This window comes from Lolium rigidum, chromosome 6 (genome assembly GCF_022539505.1).
Source record: "Lolium rigidum isolate FL_2022 chromosome 6, APGP_CSIRO_Lrig_0.1, whole genome shotgun sequence".
NCBI lineage: Eukaryota > Viridiplantae > Streptophyta > Magnoliopsida > Poales > Poaceae > Lolium > Lolium rigidum.
Window position 1 is genome coordinate 16,349,437 of NC_061513.1, and position 22,200 is coordinate 16,371,636.

Below are 22,200 nucleotides of genomic sequence, written 5' to 3' on the forward strand. Positions count from 1 at the left end.
TGGACCTCTCCCCTCTCCTCTCCGGCCGAACGTGCCGTTGAAGAAGATCTAGGATCGGGCCGGGATCTGGAGGACACCGACGACTCTCAACGGGGGCCCTCTTGCATGGTCTCTGGAAAGTCCAGTCACGCTTGAGATGAAGCGACGTGATGGGGACCCATGATACTACTATATGATACTCCTCATTATAACTAGTCTTAGCAACTAATACAACCAGCCGATACATGGGACCTGGCTGTGCAGAGGCCCACAGGGCAACCAGTCTATTCAGTCACTCCATCATAGGCGTTTGTTAATAGATAGGCCATTAACTCCAACGCTGGAAGGTTTCCAGCTATCCAATCAATATTCCAGAGTGAAAGTCCCTGATTTGTTAATTAAAGCTCATACAGTTCGTATTACGTGACGTAGAGGTGCATTTTACGCCAGCAAGGGGACGTGCGTTCAACTGAAACTTGCATAGTACATAGGCATATACAGGAAGCAGCATCCATCACCAGAGGCAGATACATTCTCCATATATAGAGCACCACCATCCCTACTACTAACATAACAGCAATCTTTAGTCTCATCTATATACTCTACAGAAGGCCATCATGGCCACGCCTCTCTTGCTGCTGCTACTCCTTGCCGTGGCGACTGGCCTGCCTGCCGCTGCTCAACAGCAGCAGCCGCCGATCGCACGTCCGGGCTGCCGTGACAAGTGCGGTGACATCAGCATTCCCTACCCGTTCGGCATCGGTCCCGGCTGCTTCATCGCAAGCCAATTCGAGATCTTGTGCAACGACACCGGCAATCCCCCACGCGCCTTCATCGTCGCCAGTGATACAACATACCAGCAGAATGCCGAGGCCACCCTGGTATCCGGTGTCACGGAGTACCCATTCGTGTTCAATCGCTCGGCGATTCCTCTGTCGCCGATTGAGCTCATGGACATATCATTGGCCAGGGGTGAGGTGCGGGCATATGGCGCAGTCTCCTCCTACTGCACCAAATCCCCTACCAGCCATGAAATCAAGCTCCAACGTACATCTGTGATGCCAGCCAAGACCAGCCATTGGCCACTCAGGATGTCGATGGAGCGCAATGGTCTCGTGGGGGTCGGCGTTAATCTCGAAGCGAGGCTGGTAAATACTTTGTATATAGACTGGCCAAGCAGTGACTCATGGCTCTACACAACATGCACGTCGTACACATCTAGTGGTTTCCGTAAACCCATAAATGGGTCATGCTCGGGGAATGGCTGCTGCGAGGTCCCCTTTGCCGGAAATTCTGCCTCTACCGTCCCCTCATTTGCCGTTTCGTTCATGCCCGAGAATAATAGCAGGTGGGATTCCGATGAACTCCCGTGTGTGTATGGGATGGTGGTGGAGAATGGATTCTACAACTTCTCATCGGTGGACATGTACGGATACGAGGTGTTATCCAGAAAGTTCCAAAGGGGCGTCCCCTTCATCATTGATTTCGCCATCAAGGCCGAGGATGGGTACTATGGCAACGGGTCGTGTCCGGCGGAAAGCCAGCAGGCACCTTCGGGCTATGCGTGCGCCAGCAGCAACAGCTTTTGTGCGAACGAAACCTCCTTCGATGGCTATCTCTGCCACTGCAAGGAGTATTACGAAGGCAATCCCTACGTCAGTGACGGATGCCAAGGTACATACACAAAACTTTGCACTAGCTAGTATTCTTCACCTCTGTGTATATTTAACATAACTAGCTTTACTTTCTTTTCAGATATCGATGAATGCAAGAACCCTGATTTGTATCCCTGTCATGGGAACTGCAAGAACAGGCTTGGAGGCTACGACTGTCCCTGCAAGCGCGGAATGAAGGGCGACGGCAAAGCAGGAACTTGCAAAGAAATATTCCCCTTAGTTGCTCAGGTGATTGTGGGTAAGTATCATGTGATTACCTAATTATTAAATCCATGTTTTTTAGTCACCTACATATGCCTGAAATTCTCTTTCATTGTCAAAGTGTTTACCTCATCAAAATTATGTTTTTTTTTTCGAAATGGGGATGTACCCCGGCTTCTGCACCGTGATGATGCACACGGCCATTTATTAAAAGGATTTACGTTCAATATAGTTTACAACTCAAGCATCGCCAAGAATTGATACAAAAATCAACCAGCGAAAAAAGCAAAGCATACTACGACTACACATCAACATATCGTCCTAGTATGTCGTCAGCCAGCCTGGCACAAGATATGCTCAGCGACCATCTCGAGCCGTGTGCCTCCAGAAGCCATGGCATCCCACTGTCCCTCCGGTGAAAGGAGTGCCCAAAGCTGAACCCAATGTCCCGCCATATGGATAACCTGCAAAAAGTGAAAAGAGTTTTTTCTGTTAAATATGATATCATTTCTGACCCTCTATATAGACCAACATAAAGCAGAAACCCCAATCCAGATAAAAGCTTTAGATTGTCTATCTACTCCATTCAACCAATTACCAAACATATTGGTAATATTAGTTGGAGTTGAAGATCATAAGTGAAATTAACTGTTCACCAAAAAAGCTAGCTAATGGACATTCAATAAAGAGGTGTTGAATAGTCTCCTGATCCCAGGCCGAAAACACATTTTCATAGGTGTACGTTACATTTGGTTCATTATTGGTTTACCAATTTCATAGGTGATTATATTTGTCAAGACCATATTCAATTTAAATGAACATCTGTTTGACAGTATTTAGATTTAGAAAGGAAAATATAGGGAGCTTGCGTTTGCTGTAGCCAACCTTGACACCCGGGCCTATCTTGACCACTCCAATGATATCAGTGAGAAATCTGAATTTTTATAGACACTTTACATGGAAGTTCATGTGAAGCACAAATCTACATTTACGGATACCGTGGCATCATGTGGTGAGAGGAGATTTTTAGCTTTCTCCGATTAACTTCTCCTTGTTTGGCTCCTTTCATCATTCACCACGAATCAGTCCATAAACAGATTTCCTTAGAAATCCTCATGTAAATATAGCATTGTTGATTCAAAAATTTGCAACCAGGCAAGCATTGCCGATCTTTTCTGAACCCCCAAAATAAATTTGGTCTCTCACCTGAATCATTCATCTTATTTAGTTTTTCAAGATATTAAAGGAACTTTCTTCACAACATTATTTCCTCAGTTCTGCCAATCCAAAATCATTTGCATAGAAACATATGATGTAGAAACTTATAGATAGATCTCTGGAACCATAACTGTTCACTTTATACAAAATAATTTTCTGAGCCGGCGCCATATAGGATCTAACTTTTTCAATGCAATATAAGCCTTTTAAATTTTTATGATATATATTTGACCTAGTTTGTCTTCCAGACACTATTGTTTTGGAGGTTTAGTCTAACATCAATCTTGATGTTGTTTTTTGCTGCTACTTGTAGTTTAACTTTAGTACATGTTCCAATTAGATTTTCAAAAATATTATTTTCATATTTTTCTTACTATCGTAAGATACGAAAATAGTTACTGTAAAGTTTCTCATATGACACAATTTTATTTCTTGCTGATTCAGGTGCAGGTTGTGCTATTGCTTTAATAGTTGTGGCATTCCTGTTTATTCTTCTGAAAGAGAGAAGGAAAACGAGAGACTTTTACAAAAAGAATGGTGGGCCGATATTAGAGAAGGCAAAACTGATTAAACTTTTTAGGATGAAGGATCTCAAGCAAATCTTATTGGATAGTAACATAATCGGTCAAGGTTTCTTTGGTGAAGTTTACAAGGGGCTCCTTGACAACGAACAAGTCGCAATAAAGAAGCCCAAAATTACAGGTGAGCTAGAGGATGAACAGTTTGCGAATGAAGTCATCATCCAATCTCAAGTCAGCCACAAGAACATTGTCAGGCTCATAGGTTGTTGTCTAGAAGTTGATACTCCGATGCTAGTATATGAGTTTATCCCCAAGGGCAGCCTTCATGACATTCTTCACGACCACAACAACAACAACAAGGTTGCTCTCAGCTTGGATTTACGAATAAGTATTGCTGCACAATCAGCAGATGGTCTAGCTTATATGCATTCAAAAACCAATACAGAAATTCTGCATGGTGATGTCAAGCCAGCCAATATCCTCTTGGATGATAACTTTTTGCCGAAGATAGCAGACTTTGGCTTATCAAGGTTGCTCGCAAGAGATACAAAGCACACTGAATTAGTCATCGGTGACATCAACTATATGGATCCAACATATCAAAAGGAAGGCCTACTAACAGGAAAAAGTGATGTCTACAGTTTTGGAGTTGTGATCTTGGAACTTATTAGTCGGAGAAAGGCCGTACATTCTGACACCAATAACTTATTAAACAGTTTTCGTGAAGCTCATGAGAAAGAGATGAAAGTAATTGAGTTGTTTGACGAAGAAATCGCGGTACCACAAGATATGGGGGTTCTTAATAGTCTATTAGAGTTGGCCATGGAATGCCTCAGCCTTCAAGTGGATGAAAGACCAACAATGACAGAGGTAGCAGAGCGCCTCTTCTTGATCGGTCGATCACGTCAGCAATAACTTGCATGTTACTTGTTGGAACAAAATCCTTAAAGCAGGAGAAGGGCTGGTCTTGAGTGGTTCCAAGAAAATTTGTACTGTATGGAAATTTATTATATACGTTTGCGTGTTTCCTAAGTCACCCTATGTTTGTATATGAGTTTCAAAAAATGTTATTATCGGTACTGTAATTCATTTATTTAAAATCTTTACTATTAAATTGCAATAGGTGATTGCCTGGTGTCACAAATGGGCCAAAGAGTTTTTCTGTAAGGCCCAAGTCTCCATGGAATCGCATCGAGGCCCAGGTTGCTCTCCGAAAAGAAAAGTCCCGTGATGTGCTTCAAGGCATGCTAGGTTTGTGCGCCAAAGCTGATTCCCATAACCGGATCAAGATGTATTGGACTCGAACTCCATCCATCCGTCCTTGGTTGATTTCGACCGCTAAAAAACCGGCTTCCGCCGGTGTGCCGATTCCCATGAAAATCGATCGGCTCAGGTGCGGACGACCAGAAAATTAGATGGACAGGCACGACTCATCTATTCAGTGGAAAAAATCAATCTACCTAACTGACGGAGTCCGCCTCGCCGTGACAAAATAAATGACGCCTGGCCGGCCACACCCAAACATTCGATCGAGCGGGACTTGATCCTAAGGTTGCGAGCTGCGCACTCCTTGACGAGCTCGATCGGCGGCCGAGCAGACCACGTGGTGGTGTCGTCGACGCTAGGCTGGTCCCGACTCTCTACTCGGGGTCGAGGATCCCCATGCATGCACACCGTGAACGCTAGCGAATTGACACAGAGACGGGCGTCGATGAGGAGCTCCACGGCAAGACGGCCGACGGGCCGGGAAGCAGTCTCAACGGCAGATGAACCACGAATCACGTCTCGCGTGGACGCAAACACTGCTCTCCTTGGAAAAATCTAGCCTACAAATGCAACTATGCAATCACGTGAGGTCAAATGTGAAGTTCTGCATGGCTTCAAGACCAATGTGTGCGTCTCAGTGCAGAATGAAAGGGCCGCCCGGCATCCATGCATGCCTCGTCTCAGCTGTATCACCCTGGTTGAATTACATGCAGCAGCGCGCGCCGCCCGTCCACGTCGAGGAACTCCGCTGCGCATCGCACCGCGGCCACGTTGAAGGGGTCGAGTGCCACGGCTTCACCCTAGCAGAACAACTCAAATACTTAAAATGCATGGGAGCCAGCCTCTGGGAAAACCTCTCGCATCACCAGCTGGATAAATCACTGCCCGCTAGAGGCTACACCAACCAAAACCGGCACTGACCTTGTGCAGAAAGAAGCTTCTTTCGACAACAAGGAGATCCGGTCTCTCCTCGTCATGCAACTTATTCATATTTCATGGAATCAAAAAAGAAATAAACTCTCCTCTGCAAATCTCTTTTGAAACAGAAAGCCAATATTAGGGATCCATTAAGGGCTAAACATGGCATCTCTGGTAGCGGGTAAAATATCCACCACCATCATCATGGCACTGAATCATCTTTGATCTTCTGTATTCACGTGGCTATTATTTAGTTCAGGTATCGACGATATGCATATTTTCAACTTTATCAACATGCATTTTTAATTATAATTTTAATGTTTTCGCATAATTATTCATGTATTTTTATGCCGTAGCAACGCACGGGCATTCAACTATAATAATAGTATGACTATCTTGTTTCATTGGGTTGGTGCTGCAGAATTGCCGTTTTCTTTTTTTGTGAACAGAGTATATATATTAAAATTCAGGATCATGGTACATCATTACATGGATCCCAACAGTAGAGAAAAAAGATAGGAACCACTTTGCATCCTGGCGGTCCACAGCAGACCCAACTAGAAACATAGAGAAAGCACCGATCAAAAATTAATCTGGTTTGTTCCTGCCGCGCTACGTACCTAGCTCTCTTCCTACCCCCAAATTTCAAACCTTTAATGTCAAAAAATAAACTTCTCTTCCCTCCAGCCCTCTCTATAAATACGACCCCATCTTTACAAGTCGCATGCGATAGCGCATGACTGGTGACTTGGGACTTGGGACTTTGGCGTGATGTGGCATCAATTCAATCGTTGGCCAGATGCGAGCGCGATCCAGCAGGTAATTGACTCCTTGTCTTGTTTGGCATCAAAGCACGAATGCATATGTAGCCGTCTAGTCGAGGTATGTATGCATTTTCTACCAATCGATGCATGTAAACCCAGACTTGCGAGATGATTTGTTTGGGTGGGGTAGCTATTAGGTAGACGCGGTTATTTTGACTTGCTCGCTTGCTTGGGACGCGGTTATAAACAAACCAAGGGTCCCTAGTAAGCATTCAAAAACTAGTTTATCGAGGTCAATCGATGATCGAGGTTTTCCGATCATGGACAATGGAGTCATATCATTGGGTAAATGATATGATGCACATTCTCAAATATAAGTACTGTAAAACGATCAAGTCACAAACTCAACGTTGCGACATTTATGAAAGTGTAGTAACCTAATCCTTAGACCGTGAGACCATATCTAATTACTATCTTTGACGGCTTCTTAGACATTATCAAACGCCACAGCGTAATAGGGTGGTCATAAAGGTGTTGCTTAGGTATTCCATGGGATGGGGTTGAGGCGTATGTGTCAATAGCAGGATTTGTTCATCTGCGTGGCCTACTCGGTAAGATTACATTCAAGTTGCAACACATGACTAGATCATGAGGATGGGATCACACAATAACGACTTGAATAGCCTTGTTGGTAACAAGATCGAAATAGGTATAATGATACCAATGATCAAGTCTCGGACGAGTGCCGGTATCAAAGTAACAAATGGAATTAGACTCGACGTAATGGTTCAAACGACGATCACATCTTCGTAGAATACACATGGATCATTACGGTTCTCTAGAAGCCCCCGGCGATCATTGATAGACCCAATTTTAATCTCATCCAAATGATGAGCATGCAATTGCATCCCTTGAATAGCATTGTTGATAGATCCACCTTGTCCATCATTATTTGAGGTAGCTCCTTCATCTGGCCCTTTGGGATCCATATCCATGGAATTACCCCCCTCTTTGTTATTCTCTTCATTGTGTGCATCATCATTTCCAACATTACCATTGTTTACCTCGGCCATATCAACCTCTTGAGACCCATTAGATTCCTCTACCTCAAAAAAATAACTTAAAGAAATCCCTCCTGATGAACATATCACAGTCCGCAGGGATAAGCTTACGGTTCAAACACCCAATCTTAATCCTAAGAACCTTATTGCTCCGAGTGTATGCCATGTCCAGATAAAGAGTCTTTCCAAAAAGTGTTCCCACACCCCATAAGGATAGATAGTCCGTTCTAATGTCACTTGGCAGTCCAGACACACGAACCCAAACTTCTGCAATGTATACATTGGCTCCTCCACTGAAGACCAAAGATCAAAAGATAAGCAAGCTTCCACTAGTAGAGAAATCCCCCTTTAGTACCGGTTCCAGAGGGCCTTTACTACCGGTTTTGGAACCGGTACTAAAGATTCGGTACTAAAGCCTCCCCCTTTAGTACCGGTTCCTTACGAACCGGTATTAAAGGTGCCTCCACGTGGGCACGGAGGAGCCCGCGGGGCTGGAGACCTTTGGTACCAGTTCGTAACACGAACCGGTACTAAAGGCTATTTCATTAAAAAAAATCATTTTTTTAATTATTTTTCACTCCCTTTTTTTTCCAGAATTTCTAGTATTTTCGTTAGTCTCTAACTACACTTAATCTCTAGTCAAATTACTTACTTGTGATCAAACTTTCCGATCGGTCACCCATTCTAACACTACTACAACACTAGCACGCTTAACTTCCGAGTTCCTTCCCCTCTCACTTCCAAGTACTTCGCGCGCATGTTGTTGATAGTAGTATCATATCAATCCTATTAACATGTTGGTCGATATCACACTTCTTTATTGTTTAAATTCCAGATAATTCTTATAATAAACAAAATTAATGATGTAATAGTAATATTGAATAAATAAATATTGTAATATTTGTATTATTTTAAATTATTTTTTAATTTTTAAATATTTTTTTGCCAAACCTAAAACCTGAAAATTTGAAAATCTTATAATTTGCTAAAAGTAATAGTAATCTTTATGCAGATGAAATTATTAATGTTAATTTTGAAAAAAATAAAAATATATAAAATCCTAAATTTCTAGAAAAAACTAAAATCTTCCTGCTCTCATATTTTCATTTGGAATTTTAAGAATCTAAAAATTGGATAACCGGGTAATCAATGGTGAATTTGGATGTAAATTTTTTCCACGATCATTTTGATATATTATACGCTTTTTTCCGACGTCGTATGTAAAAGTTAATGCGGTTTTACCATTTTTCAAACTTTTTTGCAAAAAAAAAGTGAAAATTCGAATTTTTTAATTTCACCGAATAGTAGGTTGCATAACATGTAGGAATCTCAAAACATTTTATTTTTTGAATTTTCTATCACGAACCAGTATTAAAGGTTTTCCTGCTGACGCCAACCCTTTAACACCGGTTCGTGACACGAACCGGTACTAAAGGTTGCCGACGGCCTGGGCAGTGCAACCGATACTAATGCACCCTTTAGTACCGGTTCGTAAGGAAACCGGTACTAAAGATCTGGACGGAAGCTCCTTTTTCTACTAGTGTTTCCTTGTCAGTGCAAATATAAGTACCAAAAAAATTTCAGTCTTTGGACTTCCAGCTTACTAGGTAATTTTACCCTGTAAATATTCTCTTTGAAACGAAAGACTTCTCAATTAAACTTATCGGATGGGACAATCTTCTTAAGTTAGTGTCTAATGGGGAGAAGGTAAGTAAGCCAAACGTCGACGTCGCTGCGACACTCCATCTCGAGAGGCATCCTCACGGTAGACGTGTTATTTAACAATGTCGATCACTATAGTCCAAGTGGAATCCTAGGAAATATTCTCCATCACATCTAAGCTTTGCAAGACTAACACTGTTATAGTACATACAAATACAACCAGCCGATATATGGGACCCGGCTGTACTCCATATTACGTGACGTAGGTGCAATTAACTTCATATTACCTGACGTAGGTGCAGTTAATCACTTCTCGTTCACTTCATGGAGTATTACGTGACGTAGGTGCAAGAAATAATTTGCATAGTAGTACATAAGAAGCATCCATCACCTTACTCTGATCCATTCTCCATATATAGATAGATGGCCACCATCCATCCATACTAGGAACTACTACAATCGTTCACATATTCTATACTCCATGGCCCCGCCTCTTGCACTGCTGCTGCTCCTTGCCGCGGCGACTGGTGTGCCTGCCGCTGCTCAACAGCCGCCGCCGCTGCCGATGGCACGTCCGGGCTGCCGCGACAAGTGTGGCAACATCAGCATCCCCTACCCGTTCGGCATCGGGCCAGGATGCTTCATGGCAGACCAGTTCCAGGTTTTCTGCAACGACTCCGCCAGCCCCCCTCGCGCCTTCCTTGTGAATACCTCTGGAACATACCAGCAGAATTCCGAGTCCAGCCTCGTACCCGGCGGTGTCACCAAGTACCCTTTCGTGATCGATTGGTCGGCGAATCCTCGAGAGCCGATCGAGCTCATGGACATATCACTCGCCCGCGGTGAGGTACGGGCATACGGCGCGGTCTCCTCCTACTGCACAAAATCTTCCACCAGCCAGGTAATCAAGCTCCAACTTACAGTTGTGTCGCCCTCCAAGACCGGCAATTGGCCGTTCACGACGTCGATGGAGCGCAACGCTCTCGTCGGGGTCGGCGTTAGCGTCGAAGCGAGGCTAGCAACTCGCATGTACATGGACTGGCCAAGCAGTGATTCATGGCTCTACACAACCTGCACTTCAGACGCATCTGACAATTTTCGGAAACCCATAAACGGGTCGTGCACGGGGAATGGCTGCTGCCAGGTCCCCTTTGCGGGAAACTCGATATTTCAAGTACCCTTATTTGCAGTGTCGTTCAAGCCCGAGAACCAAACCAGGTGGGATTCCGATAAACTCCCGTGCTTGTACGGGATGGTGGTGGAGAATGGGTTCTACAACTTCTCATCTCTGGACCTATCCGGATACGAGGTGCTATCCAAGAAGTTCCCAAGGGGCGTCCCGTTCGTTATCGATTTCGCCATCATAGCGGACGATGGGTACACTGGCAACGGGTCGTGTCCGGCGAAAGGCCAGAAGGCACCACCGGGCTATGCGTGCGCCAGCAGCAACAGCTTTTGTGCCAACAACACCTACGACTCAGAACGCTATCTCTGCTACTGCAAGGAGTATTACGAGGGAAATCCCTACGTCACTAATGGATGCCAAGGTATGTATATACACAAAACTTAAATCGGTTTTAGAAACTATTATTCTTCACCTGTATATATATTTAACTTAGCTAGCTTTACTTTCTTCTCAGACATCGATGAATGCAAGAGCCCTGATCTGTATCCCTGTCATGGGAACTGCAAGAACAGGCTTGGAGGCTACGACTGCCCATGCAAGCGCGGAATGAAGGGCGACGGCAAGGCAGGAACTTGCAAAAAAATATTCCCCTTAGTTGCTCAGGTCATTGTGGGTAAGCATCATGTGATTACCTAATTATTAAATCCATGTTTCTCACTAACCCCGTGAAATCATCTTTCATTGTCAAGTGTTTACTTCATCATAATTATGTTCATAATTATCTTATTAATATTTACATTTGGTTCATTATTGATTTAAACAATCCATAGGTGATTATATTTGTCAAGACCATATTAAATTATATGAACATCTGTTTGACAATATATAGATTTAAGAAGGAAAATAGAAGGAACTTGCTATACATACCTCTCTAGCTGTTCGTTGTAGCCGAGTTTCGACACCCAGGCCCGTCTTCATCTCAGCAACGATATAATAAAAATTGTGTGAGCTAGAAATTTTGACAGGAACTTTACATAGAAGTGTGAAGTAGAAAACTACGTTATGGGCATATCGTGTTATCATGTGGCTGGAGGAGATTTTGCATTCACCACGAGTCAATGGGTAGAAATATACATAGATCTAGCATTATTGGTTCATAAATATGCAACCAGGCGAACATTGCCAATCTGCTGAACCCCAAAATAATATTTAGTCTTTTACCCGAATCATTCATCTTGATTTAGTTCTTCAAGAAATCAAAGAAACTGTTTCAATGTATATATAATTTATTTTATTTCATCATCTATATTAGACGTAATTTCATTGTCTTCCGCACACTTATTTTGGGAGGTTTAGTCCATCAGCAATCTTGATGTTGATATTTGATAATACTTGTGGTTTAACTTCAGTATATATTCCAATTCGAAAATTTTATTTTCATTTTTTACTATGTTAGAATACTAAAATAGTTACAGTAAAGTTTTTCATATGACATAAGTTCATTTCTGGCCGATTCAGGTGCAGTTTGTGCTATTGGTTTCGTGGTTGTGATATTCCTAATTATTCTTTTGAAAGAGAGAAGGAAAACTAGAGGCTTTTACAAAAAGAATGGTGGGCCCATATTAGAGAAGGCAAAATTAATAAAACTTTACAGAAAGAAGGACCTCAAGCAAGTATTATTGGATAGCAATATAATTGGGCAAGGTTTCTTTGGAAAAGTTTACAAGGGATTTCTTGGCAATGAACAAGTTGCAATAAAGAAGCCCAAAATTTCAGGTGTGCTTTTTTTGTGACACAGAAAACACCTACAGGGTCATTTTATATTTTATAAGAATTGGGGGATATTTACATGATAAAAAATTCAGGTGTGCTAGAGAATGAACAATTTGCGAATGAAGTCATCATCCAATCTCAAGTCACCCACAAGAACATTGTCAGGCTCATAGGCTGTTGTCTAGAAGTTGATACTCCGATGCTAGTCTATGAGTTCATTCCCAAGGGCAGCCTACATGACATTCTTCATGACCACAACAACAACAACAAGATTGCTCTCAGCTTGGATTTACGAATAAGTATTGCTGCGCAATCCGCAGATGGTCTAGCTTATATGCATTCAAAAACCAATACTGAAATTCTTCATGGTGATGTCAAGCCTGCCAATATCCTCTTGGATGATAACTTTTCACCAAAGATCGCTGACTTTGGCTTATCAAGGTTGCTCGCGAGAGATACAAAGCACACTGAATTAGTCATCGGTGACATCAACTATATGGATCCAACATATCAGAAGGAAGGCCTATTAACAGAAAAAAGTGATGTCTATAGTTTTGGAGTTGTGCTCTTGGAACTTATTAGTCGAAGAAAGGCGGTACATTCTGACACTAATAACTTATTGAACAATTTTCGTGAAGCTCATGAGAAAGATATGGAAGGAATTGAGTTGTTTGACGAAGAAATCGCAGTAACGGAAGATTTGGGGATTCTCAAGAGTCTAGTAGAGTTGGCCATGGAATGCCTTAACCTTCAAGTGGATGAAAGACCAACAATGACAGAGGTAGCGGAGCGCCTCTTCTTGATGGGTCGATCACGTCAGCAGTAACTTGCATGTTACTTGTTGGAACGAAATCCTTAAAACAGTAGATGGGCTGGTCTTGAGTGATTCCAATAAAATTTGTATTGTATGGTGACTTATTATGTTTGCGTGTTTCATAAGTCATCCTATGTTTTTCTATGAGTTTTAAAAAATGTTATTATCAGTACTGCAATTCATTTTCTTTTAAGAATAATAGTATGATTATCTTGTTTTATTGGGTTTGTCCTGCACGATTGCCATTTTCTTTTTGTGGGAAAAAACTAGATATGTAAAAATTCAGGATCATAGTACATCATTACATGGATCCCAACAGTAGAGAAAAAAATATAGGAGCCACTTTGCATCCCGGCGGTCCAACCAAACTAGAAACATACGTTACTGAGGCGTTAGGTTGGAGTAGGGGTTCTGAATCATTTGATGATTTCCTATCAATCTCAATGTGCAAACCTGGGGAGGTTCCAATTATATTTGTTGGGCAACTTTTGGAGCCTCTCTTAGTCTATTTGGCTAACTCGCAATGATGCAGTTTTCAACAAAAATAATACAGTAATATAAGCTCTCCAATTAATATTCTGTTCAAGACCATTTCTTTGTTGTCTCAGTGGACTTGATGTTGCCAGGGAAGCGTGAGAAGAGATGGAGACGCCTGGTGGAAAAATTGCAACTGGTGGCAAGGAAGATGTAGACTATATCGGGTCCAAGGCGAGGGATTGGCTGATTAGTTGGATCCAACTGTGCTGCACATAGATCTTAATTAGTACCTGCTGATTAATTTGAGCAGCACCTATTAATCTGCGTGTTTATTCTTCAGCTTAAATGCATTGGTTACCCTTAAGTTTTAAGTGCCACGGTGAGATCAGGTTTGAAACTGAAGACTTCATCAAGGCCAGGAATGAATAACAGTTTCAGTGTTCATGTTCAGACATAATAAATTGGAAGTTACTGCTGACATCAACTAGGATTTATGTACACCACAGTTGGATCCATCAAGAACCCATAAGCAATATCACTCACAGAAAATGAAGCCACCAAACCACGTCCATACCATACTGTGATACTGGATTCTTTTCCGACAGGGAAGCTGCCTTCCATGCTGCCCGTGACCAATCAGCGAAGCAAAACTTGGTAAGCTAAAAATCCATGGAACAATGTACAAAATATACCAGATAATCTATATCAGCAATTCAGCAAACGTGAACAGAAAATACACGCCATGCTGGACGCACGCAAGTACAGGACTTAATTTTCTCAAACAATCATGCTGGATGCTCCATATATGATATATGTTCACTGAATGGAAGGCTAGCTATACCTGGAATCATGGATTATAAAGGCTAGCCACCATATAAATATTCGTCATCGTAGTTGAATTCGAATTTGACCCCCGAAGCTAGCGACGATGGTTGTGTGGAACTTTCTGACCATCTCGACGTACCCTCTCTCGCACAGTTGGCGGCGGAGCGAGGATTGGAACTGTAGGCTGTCGACGTCGCCGTCCACCTGGAGAGACAGCAACAGCCGTAACTGGTCGTCTGACAGCCGATACAAGCTCCGGCTCTCGTCCAGCTTCGCCTCCTCGCCGCCGTCAGTCTTCGTATCGGCGGCCATCGAGATCCGGCCTGGTGGATGCCGTTGCCGGCGCGGGCCACGCAGACTCGATCTTCGTCTGCAAAGAAAACCCTAGCCTAGCGTGGTACTTTTTAAAATTTTATATCGTCAGGAACTAGGAACCAGAGAGCCCCGCACCTAGCAGCCCACCTCTCCATAACGGGCTCCGACTGGGCCAGGGTTCTTCCGATCTCCAAATGGGGACGACTTAATTTTACTTGCAAAAAAAAGTGCATCAATATCGTGGAGATATTTAACAAAGGAAATATATTTAATATCGTGGAGATACCTATTAAATCCAACCTATGCACCACGCAAAAACATCAAGGATGCACAAAGTTAAAATAAAAAAAATAAAAATAAAGACCATGCCACGATGATCAATCACTCGTAGAATCTGGCTGATCAAAGATCTCAGATTTTTAGTCTGAAGAAAGTCCAAGTTTCCAAAACAATACCTTCGAGAAGGCTATTGCCAAATACAACCAATAAGGGCCATGTCATGATTTTCACCCTAAAAATCACGACTCGTTACTTGAGGAGCAACACCAAAGCTGAAGATCCGTACTGTTGCCGCGCCCACTTGTCAAGGCCACTTTTGCAAAATCACCTATCATCAGGCTAACATGCACTGTGTGGGTGGTTTGGACATGAAATGTTTTGCAGCGAAGCCAGCACAACACGTAGCCCGTGGGACAACGTCTTCATCGCATCCAGGATCCATCTCCGTCATTACCTTCTAACCTTCCAATCGTAGCGGTCTTGATACGTGGAAGGAGTAGAGCCCGTGGCGCGGGGACGCCGACACCGAGGAGGGTCCAGCTGCTGCGCGCGTGGGAAGGAAGCGAGCGTGCGCGGCCCCTGTAGCGGCGCGGGCGGCGGCCCCTCCTCGCCGCGGGCGCGGCTCTGTTCATCGCCACCGCCCTCCCTGGTGACGGCCGCTCCCACGGCCCCCGCCCGCCAGGCTCCAGCTCGCACACCACAGCTCCGCCGCACCTCTCCTTCGTCGACAGCAGCTGCAGCGGGCGGAGCTTCCTCGCGCGGCGCGCGGCGGCGGAGCTCCTCGCCGCGGCGGCAACGCTCATCACCGTTTCGGCCGCGGTGACCTCCGGCAGGGACGAAAAAAAAGGGGCCATGCTTAGCGACGGGATCCTCCACGCGAGCTCGACGACGGCGGTTGGCCGACGAGCCTATTCCGGTGGGGAGCGATGGCAATATCCATGGCAGAAGAGAAAAAGAAGGATAGAGGAGAGAGAATGCTGTGCGGGTCTGGGTTTGTTGACTAGTGTGGCTGCCATGTGGGGTTTGGGAGGACACGCGCACAGACATCCGCAGGCGTCCGGCTCGCCCCAAATTACTCCCAAATTTGAGCCGGCTTTGGGTCGTGTCGGACACCACAGCTGTCCGTTTTTAATTTAGGTCCACCCGTTGGGAACAGGTTTTACCCAAATAAACATATTCGACGTCCATTTTTGGATTTGGGTGCCCCTGTTGGAGATGCCCTTAGGGCACGGCTGCGGTGGCCGGCCTCGATCTCGCTCTATATGGCATTGGACATCGCGGTACTGCCGCTAGTCCGGGAATCAGGCTTCAGTACGAGCCGGGGCTGGGCCGAAGGCCGAACTCTGTCACAGGCCAGGCCACCACCGCGGACCGGACCGGGCCAGGCTCCATCGTCCAACTGTTTGAGCCCATTTATCTCTCTTTTTTCGCTAGAGAATCTCAGCCCAAAAGCGATGGTGGCCCCTCCCCCTCTCGTCATTATATTGTAGGCAATCCAACACACACTAATCATAGCTCCAGGTGACTTCAGTTTAATCACCCGGACGTTTTCCTAATATTATGGCCCTTTCCATGTATGGTAGCTTCACATCCATACCCCTACATTCTTCAAGGCAGCGGCATACTTACATGGAAGTCCGCTCTTCCCATCAGCTTTAGCAAATTATTTGCTGGTTTTTAAAACAACTTTTTCTTTAATTCCATATATAATGTGCAATTTTGAATTTTATTAGAAATAATACGGCCTCGTCTTTGCCGAAGCCGACAAAAGCATCGCAAGCAGGCGTCCTCCTGTCAACGGACTTGTTGGCTTTGGCGAAGCCGACATATGGTCACCATGGGCTAGCTGACAAGTCTAGTCATCATGAACAAAGCTGTTACCACCCGATTCTGGCCAAATCAGGAGGTGGGCCGTAAGTGAAGATGGACTTGAAGGACGTACACCGTAGAACATCTTCGAAGCGGCCTCGCGCTAAGAGTTTGGGCTTGATTGCCCGTGTATCTGTAACATATTAGATCGTGTTGTAATCTAGATTAAGAAGATAGAGTCCGGCCCGTGCACGGTTAGGTGCACGCCTCAATTAGAAAGTCCCTTGGACTATAAATATGTATCTAGGGTTATCGGAAAAGGAGGACAATCACCGTTCAACCAAAACAAACCAATCTCGGTGCATCGCCACCCCTTTCCTACGAGGGTTCCTACCGGTAAGCATCATGCTGCCTAGATCGCATCTCGCGATCTAGGCAGCGTAAGCTTAGTATTGTTCATGCGTTGCTCGTACTGAAGCCTTTTTGATGGCGAGCAACGTAGTTATCTTTAGATGTGTTAGGGTTAGCATTGTTCTTCACGTAATATGCTATCGTAGTGCAACCCTTGCATATCTAGCTGCCCTTACGTCTATCCAGACGTAAGGGCAGCATCTTGCTTGGTCATGCTTAGTAGATCCGATCCGTTACGGTTGCTCCTCGCATCTGCGGGGATTAGTTTAATATCTCGCATAGTTAGGCCTTATGCTTGGGGTCGGAGGATCCGGTGGTGCGTTAGATGTTGTTTACCGTCCACTGCGAGGGATGTTCCGGGGATCAACGTTATGTTGGTTTTTAGGCCTCTCGTAGGGGTAGTTTGCACCGTCTCTCGTAGGCTGCTAGGCCCGATCGCACGTAGGACGTTCCGATTATGCGGTGAAAACCCTAAACCGTCGTGGATCGTTTTAGCTTTGTCCTGATCAAAGCGGGATCCCATGCCATTGCTAATCCATCAAGGACCATGGGGCGATCGGCTCTTTGAGCCGATCCACGAGGAAACTCGAGAGCCGATAAGGCTCGTATTTAATGAGCACGTGTCTACCATGCAGAACAATCGAAGCACTAACACCTTCCTGACCAGGTCTAGGTCAGGTGGCACGCCCAGGCAACCGCCAGGACGCGCGCCAGAAGATTTGCGGGACGACGCGAGGTGCCAGGGATCCACTAAGCGGCCCTAGGAGCCTCCCGGCTCTTCGTGTTACTTAGCCAAAGCCCGTCGGGGGGTTTTGGAGGGTAACACATTCTGGCACGCCCGGTGGGACATCTTCTGCAACATCCACGTCAACACCGACATACGAGATGGCAGAGGAACAGATCACGTACGAGGAACTCCCTCCGGATCACAAGAAAAAGTTCGATGAGCTGAAGGCCATCATTCAAGCCGAACTCATCGGCTCCTTTGAGAAGACCCGTTCACACGGTATCAGGTTCAAAGGATTCACGCCACAAGGCGTCCTCGACGGGGTAGATCCGGCTCTCCTTCGGATGAACGTACCGCAGCCCTGCGACAGGAGGTCAACTACATGGTGGCCCATTCACTGCATCGGCACTCCGAGAGCCTGGTGAACACTCTGGAGCGTGTTGCGCTCCGGGTGGTGCAAGAGATCATGGAGCGCCGTCACTCCCCTTCAGGACCTGTTCTAGGGACTCACCAGGGAGAGATACAGCTCCACACCAGGCCGCCTCTGCCGTACGCAACGGCGGCTCCACCACAACAAAGCTCGCCGGCATACATCGTCTACAAGGATGGGGGTGATCCGGGCGACTACCAGTTCTTACCTGACCCGCCCAAGGAAATCCCACACGGATACGTGTGTGCGTATGTGCCGGATCGCAACAACCGGGACGCGAGCGATCCAGGCTCCACCAGGAGGATTTGCCGGAGCAGGAGCAATTGTTCCGGCAGGAAGGATAACTGCAACAGCGGGGAGTCTAGGAGCAGAAGCTGAGAAACAAGCGTGGCTAGCCAAGTACGCCACTGCACCAATCCGAGAAAACTCAGCTGCTACTACCTCCACCGCAGATCAGATCAGCGCAGTCCTGAGAGATCAATTCGGCATCTTGCCGAAGAAGAAGATAATCGGCTATTCCAAGCCGTATCCCAATGAGTTCGACCTGATCCCACTACCGCCTAAGTACCGGCTTCCGGACTTCAACAAATTCAGTGGGGTGGAAGGGTCGAGCTCCATCGAGCACGTGAGCCGATACCTGGCCCAGCTGGGCATGGCTTCGGCATCGGATCGGTTACGGGTGAGGTGCTTCTCGCAATCCCTCACCGGTCCAGCTTTCGGGTGGTACACTTCTTTGCAGCCTAAATTCGGTGCAATCATGGAAGCAGACTGGAGGAACTGCTCCACACCCAATACCATTCGAGACTACTCGAAAGCTGGTATTGCCGAACTAGCACAAGTTCGGCAAAAGCGAGGAGAGACAGTGGCTGAGTACATTCGGCGTTTCAGAACCGTCAAGAACCGATGCTATTCGGTTCATATAAGCCGAGAAAGAGGCGATCGAGCTGGCCGTGGCAGGCCCGGCAGCGTCGTTCAAGGATCTCGACGTTCCAAGTTGAGTACAACTCGCCGACGCACTCGGTCAACAGATCGACCTTATATGAGCAGCGCCATCCAGAACTGTACCAAGACAAGTTCAAGCGCGCGATCAGCCTGGTCAATGCCGATGAAGATGAAGATTCTACGGAAGATCAGGATATTACAGTAGCCGAGTGGACTCGGACGCCAGTGCCTGTGTCCTGCCAATGGGTGAATCCACCAGGGCCCCCAAGAGGGTTGGACTTTGACGTGACCAAAACCGAACAGATCTTCGATCTGTTACTGAAAGAGAAACAGTTGAAGCTACCCGAAGGCCACAAGATCCCTACGGCACAGGAGATAAACAAGAGGCCATACTGCAAGTGGCATCATACGTTCACGCACACCACCAGCGACTGCAAAGTACTGCGCGCACAAATTCAGATGGCGATAGAAGCAGGCCGATTAACGTTCGGACAGTTTGCCATGAAGGTAGACAGGCGTCCGTTTCCAGACGTCAACATGGTGGACCTAAGCCACTCTATAAGAGAACCAGGGTTCTCTTTCGGTGTCAATATGGCAGGGTTCGTGATTCGCCATGGCGCGGACAAAGCAGAGAGCAGCCACTCTCGTGGCAAGGATAAAGAGGAGGCCGTTCCACGCGACCGGCCCCAAGACGACGATAGACGCGTACTGACCGAGGAGGAGGTGAGAAGCATACGGTATCAGCGCCCATTATCCGTGCATCTCCTCAACAAATATGAGCAGCGATACGACCGACGTCGACGCTACGACGAAGACGATGAGAAACATCGTCGGTCTGATGCGGAGGACAGGAGGTATCGTCAGAACAGCGGCATCAACGACGGGTACGAACGTCGCGCCAGAGGGAGGTCAAAGGAGCAAGACAACGTGGATAAGCACTGGAGCTGTCCTTTCTTCAAATATTGCTGGGACTCAGGAATGAGCCGATTGCCAACAATCGAGAACTGCCCAGAATGCACACAGCAAAGGAGAAGGACGAACGAAGTTTCAGTGTTCGAGCGTCTAGGACCTCTCCCACATCAGAACAAACGAGCTGAGTCATCTCAAGAAGAAGACTTCGAGGAGTCAGATGGAGAAGAAGATAGGTATCACCGACCAAGGTGGTGCCCTGATGGACTCAGCCATTCTCAGAAGCGTCGGGTGCAGCGGCGCGCGAAACCCGGAAGAAGCCGAGGCACGACACTCGTACACGTTGAGAAGAGCGCGGCCCGATCTGGCCGCGAAAATCCAGCAAATAGTGGAGACGAAGGCGCGCCCGCCAAGGAAAGTATGGCGCCCCAAACAGGCTAAAGCCGATGCACAGGCATCGGCTGATGCCGGTGCAGACACATCGGCGGACATAAACATGGTATCCGTGGGCTGGACAGAGTAGCACGTCCAATACATTGGACATACGTGGCAAGGCCGATCCTGGCGATCGGCCCTCAAAAATGAAAATTAAAGGATCTTATCTCCAACATGCCACGTAGCTACAGTGGAAATCCAAGAGGTTGCAAATCATCGTCAAAGTATTGCAACGAAAAGGGAGGCCGATTCCCGCAATCGGCCAAAATCATCCTCAACATACCTTCGTCTGTGATCAGCGTCGATCCAATGGATGCCTGAAGAGCCGATACCATCAATTACTTGACAGAATCGGCTCGGGGGGCACATAGATGGATGATATACGAGGATACGGAGCTGGGAACGAATGTCAAATTTCCAGCAGAGCAGCTCAAGTATGGGGGCCGATACGTAAACAAGTCGGCCGTAAAAAATCGAGAATTTTTGAGAAATCGAGAATTTTTGAGCACAGCCGATGCGTAGACATCGACTCAAGGGATTCGACTGCTACAAGCAGGAGCCTGATGGAGCAGTCTAGCAGTCATTGAGTGGCGAGGCTCTGCAGAAGCGGCGGGCAGACCAGCCCTGGCCAGGGGCAAGGACAGCATGAATATGCAGATCAGGCTAAGATCATGAGGGCAGCCAATGAACATTCAATCGGCTGTGACATTTCCTCCTGGGGCTTGACCAAGGTGACAACTTCATCAGACATCGTCACCAGGAACTGCATTAGTTTGCTCGAGGAGATGGACCAGTCCGGGCAGTGGGGCGTGAGAATGAAGCTGTTGGTCCTTCCAAAACCGTCTTAGTGCGCTGTACCCTTGGGCGCAAGCTTTCTTGCCCTGTTCTGATGAAGAGATGGGGCGGCTCGGAGGGCAGCTTACTTGGGAGGGTCTCTACCCTTGAAAGCCGATTTGGTTAGAATCGGCTGGTGCTGCACCATAGTTGAGAAGCTGGTAGTGACCTAATGTGGTTGGTGCACTCTCATTCTCGCCTTGACTAAGGCTCGGGGGGCAGCTAGCCCTGAAAACTCTTCGCTCTGAAAGCCGATGGTTTTGAAGTCGGCTGTCCCTGCATCGTAACTACGCTGAAGGGTGGAGGACTACGCAGAAGAAGATTACCAGGTCTCAAAGTCGACAGTTGAAGAGTGGGAGGATAAAATACGTAGGGCCGATGCGTTAACATCGGCTTATGAGGCATTAGTTAAGAAGAATCGGCTAATTGGTTTGAGGGAAAATCGACAAAGTTAAATTAAGAGGAGTTTCTTCATTGATAAAAGGGATTTCTTACAAAGAAGAGCTGATTACTCAAACAAAAGGGGGAACAGATTGCTACTACTAATCTCATGCTAGTGAATCCCTACTCTAAGGGCTGTTCCCATCTTCATCGTCGCCGGGGTAGCCGCCCTCGTCGCTACTATTGACGAGTTCCTCGTCGCTGCTACTGTGACCTTCAGTGGAGGCCTCCTCCTCGTCATCATCATCGTCCTCATCGGACCAGGCCCAGCCACGGATGCGCTTTGGCGGCGGTTCCTCGGAGGAGGTGTCTTCCTCTGGTTCCTTCTTCGCATCGGGGGAGACATCTTCGTCTTCACCGTCCTCATTTTCTTCGTCTACCTCTTTG

General features: G+C 46.2%; 2 protein-coding genes across 2 annotated transcripts; both read left to right on the plus strand.

The window, feature by feature from the left end:
- The first annotated feature begins 596 nt into the window (after positions 1 to 596).
- On the plus strand, positions 597 to 4,510 carry LOC124662200 (wall-associated receptor kinase 1-like). Its single transcript, XM_047200070.1, has 3 exons — positions 597 to 1,653; positions 1,735 to 1,893; positions 3,519 to 4,510. Exons 1-3 carry the CDS (start codon positions 597 to 599, stop codon positions 4,508 to 4,510), a joined length of 2,208 nt encoding a protein of 735 aa, XP_047056026.1.
- A 5,237-nt stretch (positions 4,511 to 9,747) lies between these two features.
- LOC124662201 (wall-associated receptor kinase-like 8) lies at positions 9,748 to 12,991 on the plus strand. Its single transcript, XM_047200071.1, has 4 exons — positions 9,748 to 10,813; positions 10,907 to 11,065; positions 11,911 to 12,168; positions 12,258 to 12,991. The coding sequence occupies exons 1-4, from the start codon at positions 9,748 to 9,750 to the stop codon at positions 12,989 to 12,991; spliced, it is 2,217 nt and encodes a 738-aa protein (XP_047056027.1).
- Positions 12,992 to 22,200: the final 9,209 nt, after the last annotated feature.